At 35.5% G+C, this 7,475-nt stretch overlaps 1 protein-coding gene across 1 annotated transcript; it reads left to right on the top strand.

Moving 5' to 3' along the window:
• Positions 1–3,342: 3,342 nt before the first annotated feature.
• LOC134650050 (protein dispatched) lies at positions 3,343–7,133 on the top strand. The gene has a single exon (XM_063504874.1). It carries the CDS (start codon positions 3,604–3,606, stop codon positions 6,970–6,972), a length of 3,369 nt encoding a protein of 1,122 aa, XP_063360944.1. The 5' UTR covers positions 3,343–3,603; the 3' UTR covers positions 6,973–7,133.
• Positions 7,134–7,475: the final 342 nt, after the last annotated feature.

The following is a 7,475-nucleotide window of genomic DNA, read 5'->3' as shown; positions in this document are numbered from 1 at the left end:
TGATGTAAGCCGCTCTTCTCCACAGCATTTGGATTTCGACTCTTCTACTGTTACTCCACCTTCAGTATCAAATATAAACTTCAATAAAATCAACTGGGAAACCTTTTCTAAACTTTGCACCGAAAAATTTGCCTCTTTTGTATTAGCACCTAATCCGTTGGATAGTTACAGTAACTTCATGCAGTCTCTGTGTGACATTTTGTTGACATTTCCAAAGAAATCGTATGCTTGCCATACTAAAAATCGAAAAGCTCTTATTTGGTGGAATGACTTGTGCTCTCGGACCGTTAATCAGTCTAAATATGCTTTATATTCTTATAAGAAGTATCCTACGTTGGAGAATTATTTGCTTTATAAACAATTTGATGCTAGAAAGAAAAGAATTATTTCTGAACAAAAACAATTGTGTTGGGTTAAACTTTGTTCTTCCTTTAATCGAATGACTCCTTTGCAGCGTATTTGGGACCATGTTAAAAGATTTAAGTTTGCCAAATTAAACAATAACAATACAAGATCTAAATTTTTGGACAACCCATCTAATGCTCGTGATTTTTTAGATAAAATTGCCTCTTCTAATTGCGTTGACCCTGATCGTAATACTTTAGATTTATTTTTTGCCTCTGAAGGCTCCGAAATATCTCGATGGATCGGCAACTCCTTCGAATATTATGAATTTGAAGCTTCTTTGGAAAACAAAAAGAACACGTCTCCTGGCCCTGACTTCATTCCATACTCTGTTATTAAAAAATTACCTATTAATGTAAAGAAAATTCTACTTAGTATTTACAATCAACTTTGGTTACATAAAGAAATCCCGCCTATCTGGAAAGTTCAATTTGTAGTTCCTATTTTAAAACCAAATAAGGATTCTAATAGTTTAGATGCTTATCGACCCATTTCTCTTACTTCATGTTTTGCTAAGTTATTTGAAACTATGTTAAAGAATCGGATTGAATGGTTTATTGAACATAATTCTTTGATTCCAGAATTACAGTTTGGTTTTCGTAAAGGCAAAAATACTATGTATAACTTGGGTTGCTTATTAGGTGATATCAGACACAATATGAAGAATAATAAATTAACTTTAGCAGTTTTCCTGGATATAAAAGGTGCGTTTGATAACATTAATCATGAATATTTAATTAAAAGCTTACACAACCTTGGTATTCCTGGTTCAGTTCTATATTGGATTTTCAATTTTTTAAATGACCGCAGTGTCTCACTTAAAATAAAAAATAATTTATATGGCCCCAAATCTACTTTTAAGGGAACTCCGCAAGGATCTGTTATTTCTCCCTTAGTGTTTATTTTGAGCCTCGTTGACTTTATGAAACGTATTCCTACTTACGTCAAGTATTCCTTTTACGCTGATGATTTAGTTATATACTTAGATTGTGATGATATTTCAGCCGGTGAGATTATAATGAATCAGTGCTTATTAACTATATATAATTTACTACATAATCTACTTAAACTGGAAGTTAACGTAGCAAAAAGTTCAGTTATGATTTTTAGTCATGCTTGTATATTTCGCCCTAAAGTTTATTTTAACAACACTCTGTTACCATTTAGTACTTCTGAACGATACTTAGGTATAATATTAGACTCTGAATTATCTTGGACTCAGCACATTGAGTATATTTGTAAAAAAGCTGAGCTTCGCTTAAATGTTTTGAAGTCATTAGTCGGCGTCACTTGGGGTTCTGATCCTAAGATATTAAAAACGTTGTACATTTCTATGGTTCGTAGTCAATTTGATTATGGGTGCATCTTCTATGCTAACGCATCTAGTCATATGCTTAAAAAATTGGATGTCATTCAGAATAGAGCCTTACGTATTATCACTGGTGCTATGATGTCTTCCCCTATAAATTCTTTAGAAGTTGAATCCGGTGTTCCGCCACTATTTATAAGGAGAACTTACCTTATTGACAAATTTTGCCTTTCCTTAGTCAGTTCCGATAATGTTCTTGTGAGTCGGTATTTAGAGGATTTTACTGTTCCCAATTATAATTTAATATCAATGCCTTTTAGTAACACCTTAAGCGAATCTATTACATATTTAAATTTTGAGTTTCAAGATACTGTATTTTGGTACCACCTCCTGCCCTGTTTTACTTACAGCTACCATTGCCTAATGAGAGATATTCCGGTTACTATAATTAATTTTAAGACTAAATATGAATGTTATGAATTTTTAAATGATAAGTCAGATTATATTAAGATCTATACTGATGGGTCTAAAACCAATACTCGCACTAGCTTTGCTTTCTATGATTCTTCTATTAATTCAGGCAAAGTATTTTCCTGTAATACCTCTTTTTCAATTTATTCAGCCGAAATTCTAGCTATGATTTATGCTTTGATGTACATTAAGTATAATGATTTTGCGTCTCATAACTTTTTGATTTTATCCGATTCTATGAGTGCTCTTCAAGCTCTTTCATCAAAACAAATTGTAGCAAATGCTAATTATTTAATTTATGAGTTGCGAAAGCTATTTGATGATCTATTAAATTGCAAATTCAATGTAGAGTTTTGTTGGGTTCCTGGTCATTCAGGTGTACTGGGCAATGAAATTGTTGACTCTCTTGCTAAAAATTCAGTGAATTCTGAAATTTGTAGTTTTAAAGTTCCTCGTACGGATTTATTCAAATCTATTAAAGATATCATGCTAAAGCGGTGGAATGTTTCTTTAATCAGTTCCAGAAATATTAAAGGGAAATGGCTGGCTGAGATTCAGCCTGACCCGTCAACTTCTGCCTGGTTCGAAAAAGGTAACGTTTACTCAGGCAGAGAGTTTATTAAAAGTTTGTGCAGGCTGCGTCTTGGCCATTGCCATTTCCCAGCTCATCTTTTTAGGTTAAAATTGTCGACTACTTCTGTTTGTAACTTCTGTCCCGCTAAAGATTGTAATCTAGACCATTTATTTTTTAATTGCCCCTATTTTAATGTACAGAGATTATTATTTATATGCACTTGTACTGACGTATTAAAAAACACAATAATGCCAACATCCGTACAGGAACTTTTAAGGCACTTTGTATTATATAAAGTTATATTTGATTTTGCAAAAAACACTTTCGGCCTTTTGTAGGTGTCCGACTTTTTTATTTTGTTTTGTTTTGTGGATTGATAGTTTTTTTTTAAGGTGTGTGTGTAGTTTTTAAGTAGTTAAGGTTCTATTATTATATCAGTTTGTAATGTATTCAAAATGTAATTATTTTCATGTTTAAGCTGATGGCCGTGTTGCCAAAGCTTCAATAAATTAAAAAAAAAAAAAAAATTTGTGTTATACTCTATGGTATACTGTACTTACTACATCTTTGCTTGTGTGCCGGATATTCCGCGAATTTATGTTTGTGTTGGATTTGTAGTTTGTGTTGGTGGTTGGTGATTGATTGTGATTCCTGTGATGTGATTGTATTGTTGAGGCATTTCATTCAACCTCTGTTAAAATATTTATTTGGATTTCCAGGATCAAGATGTGACGATAATTATTGTGTAAACTGTGTCCGTCGGCCTTAGTTTATTGGTCATGAGTTGCACTAACGTTAGGAAATGGAGTAGGAAAAAAACTATGAAGCCTGAAAAGTCATCACGATGTGGTCCGCTTACGCCCGGTCTATTGTTCGCCACTCCTACCTGTTTCTATTTTTAAGTAGTGTGATTTCTACTATCCTTACGGTAATCCCGTTAGTATGCCACAAACTCCCATCATTCTCCGACCCTCTCACAGGGTTCGAGACTCGCGGAACAACGTTAGCCCACCGTTTCATTGCGTGGGAAAACCTAAACGACGAGACACGGCCGTCCAGGCGGCTTGCCGTCGACCCCCAAGAAATTGAAGATCAAATTCGCATAAATTTTACCTACTATAACAGAACAACCCAAAGTAAACAAAAAACAAAGAGAGATCCCTCTAAGAAGAAACTCCGGACAAGAAAAGAACTATCGAACAGCACAAGCACTACAAAAATTAGGTATAATTCACCTGAATCTAATTTATCTTCATCTTCTGATCATGTGCACTGGGGATATGGAAATGTAACTTTTGAAGGGGAAAATGATATTTTCTTGACGGATCATGTACGAAAACAATGGGTTTCACTCAAGAAGATGCAGCGTGAGCCTGATACACCAATCTACCGAAATTATGCTTTTGGAACTTGTGGAGCACCGTTATCAAATTATGCACATTTTGTTATAGAAAGCACTGACAATTCATCCTTACTCACATTTGCAAATATTCAAAAAATGTGTTACTGGCAATTGGATCTTGTGGAACTAGGTGCTGTGGAATATTTCAATTTGTGTCAAAGGCCTTTCAACGCTGAAGACCTCTGCTGTCCGGTATGGAGTGTTCCGAACTATATAGCTTTAATCTCTGGCAAACAATCATGTGAGAATTTAACTCGAGAAGATGTTGACAAAACTTCTGTGATTTTAGAAAAATGTGCAGTCTATTTTCATAATTTTTCATTGATGGCTTCATGCGAGTTCAACAGATGTAAGGTACCAAAATATTGTTCCCAGTATGATGCAATATACAACATGTTGTTCTACTTAATAGATTCTAATGCATTTGCTCCGCCTGACCTTTCTCAAAGCCATGTTAAAAATGTAATGGTCTTCTTACCACTGCCAAGTAGTAGCACAGTATTACCATACTATAAAAAATTACAAAGTTCAAATATGTCTTATGATAATCTTTTTATACCTGCAATGGATTTTGGGCTCAAGAATGCACTATTTGACATATGGGTTATTGAAGACACTTGGTTAGTTGGCTTAGGAGCTGTATTTGTGTTTTTATGTGTTTGGATTTACACAAAGTCTGTAATGTTGACACTTATGTTATTTACAGCTATTACATATTCTCTTGGAGTATCATACTTCTTGTATGTATATGTGTTCAATTTAGAGTTTTTCCCATTTATGAATTTATTAGTAATAGTTGTTGTGATAGGGATTGGAGCTGATGATGCATTTCTTTATGTTAAGGTGTGGAAAATGGTCAGTAAACAACTTATCAGGGATAATGTGGCTAGTCGGGATAGTGGCTTAGGGGATATGGGGGATATAAAGAATGTCTCAAGTGCAGGTGAGACTATACTTGTGCAAATACTTGAGGAAACTCTTAAACATTCTGTTGTGACAATGTTCATAACAACCTTGACGACTGCTGTAGCATTTTACGCATCTTACGTAAGTTACATACCTGCTATTAACTGCTTCAGCATATTTGCTGGAACAGCTGTTTTAGTCAACTTTTTACTAATGATAACCTGGTTACCCGTATCAGTATTTATATTGGATGTTAAGCTGTGCCAAAATAATATAAAATTTTTAGAGGTGCTGAAAAACTCCGTTAATGAGATTTGGGATGACGCTAGAATAGTGTTGAATAGATTTATTATCACATGTGTAACAAAGTTCCACATAGTTTTTGTATTGGGGTTAGGTGGTTTAGGGATTTACAGCATTGTTGTAGTGTTTTACACTCCAGGTCTTCAACTTCCTGACTCTAGACAGTTCCAACTATTTCAAACATCGCATCCGTTTGAACAGTATGATATGAGGTACAGTGACAAGTTCCTTTTTGAAAGACTTGGTAAGGATATAGGAACTGGCAGTAATATGCCTCTCAGATGGATATGGGGCGTAAAAGCTATTGACAATGGCAACCACATGGATCCCAATTCAAGAGGCAATTTAATTTTTGATGATACTTTTTCGATATCAGAGCCAAAGTCGCAAATTTGGTTACTAGAGTTTTGTACAAGAATCAAAGCCCAACCGTTTTATCAACATACGCCGGGCTTCCTTCTTCCAAACTGTTTTATTGAGAACTTTAAGAACATTTTTATGAATAGACCATGTTATGATAGTATAGAAAAAAATGATAGGAGGCCTTGTTGTGAAATTTCCCGTTTCCCCTACAAGAAGAAAGTATTTGAACGTTGTATCATACTAGCCACGGAGTCATTATACCAGACCCCTCGTGAATTGTTCATGCCTGGTGTGGCTGGACCAAAATTTCTCCGAAGTGCCAGACCCCCGAAAATAGCGTCTATTGTCGTTGATTTTGAAAGTGTGGTCCCATATTCTATGTCGTATTTAGCAATGAACAAATTCTTTTCGCATGTTGAGAACTGGACTCAAAATGAATTGAAATCGGCACCTCGGGGTATGAAGGGTGGTTGGTTTATATCCGATTTACAATTTTTTGATCTCCAACGAACTTTGGCCAGCGGCACAGTGATGGCACTATTGATATCAGCCGGTTTAGGTTTTGTGGTCCTGATTCCAGCAACTTTGAGTTTCGTTGTAAGCGCGTGTGCGCTAGCTGCTATTGTATTTTCTTCTACGGTTACGATAGCTATTCTAGTACTCAGCGGGTGGAAATTAAATATTTTGGAGAGCGTTGCGATATCGACCTCGGCAGGACTTGCTGTAGACTTCAGTCTTCACTATGCCCTCAGTTACACTAACGCTAACGGCATCAAAACTTCAAGGGTTAAAACTGCATTATCAACATCAGCTGGACCAACTGCAGCCGCTGCACTCACTACGGGATTCGCGGGAATATTTTTGCTGAGATCGAATTTGCTACCTTACTCTCAAATTGGATGTTTCTTAGCTTTGATTATGTCTGTTAGTTGGTTATATGCAACGTTCTTTCTGTGTTCTTTATTCTGTATAGTTGGTCGTAATTCGTCCAAGGAATTTCCATCTGAAGATAGAAAAACAGTTTCTCGAGTAAGTTCGATATGTTCGGGGATTCCGAATTTAGAAAGCCACGAACTGGAGCACTTAGCGGATAGTAATCGTACAAATCTCACACATTCACATAGTCCTTCCAGTTGGAGCGCTACCACCGTCGTGTTACATGACGACTGTGACAACGCTCACAATAAAGTTGACAAAAAAATTAGTATTACGGCTAATTTAGCTTGTGACAATGACTGAATGTACTTATCTAAACATAAGTAACTAAGTACTTACTGGCAACTCTTGGATAGTATTTTTTTACAATTATAGTATAAATACCTGTTGATCTAAATAAGAGTAAATTTGTATTTGAATAAGATTAAATATTGAAATCTAAAAAAAGGCCTTTGTGGTATGGCGTTAATTATGCAGGCGGCATTAATTGGTTTTATCGGATGCGCTCTCCTAGTTGTAGGTGAAATCAATCAATCTGATTCTTGTGTGTATATAATAGTGACCGAGCCTAAAAAGGAAACATGGGCACCACTTTACTTTTAATATTACACATGATAAGTCATTTCTACCCAATCTTTACTTGATTCAGTCTTAGGCTACCTAATCTACTATATACAGTGAAACCACGATAGCACGAATCTGAAGGCCTGTCAAGACGAAAACAATTTTTCGCCAATCTGATTAAATTGTCCGATCAAATCAGGACGTGCGGACGCAAACGCCAATTTAGACTAAAATGAAATTGA

Source organism: Cydia amplana, chromosome 8 (assembly GCF_948474715.1).
Source record: "Cydia amplana chromosome 8, ilCydAmpl1.1, whole genome shotgun sequence".
NCBI classification, from domain to species: domain Eukaryota; kingdom Metazoa; phylum Arthropoda; class Insecta; order Lepidoptera; family Tortricidae; genus Cydia; species Cydia amplana.
The sequence above is the reverse complement of the archived record's forward strand: the minus strand, read 5'-3'. Positions and strand labels throughout refer to the sequence as shown.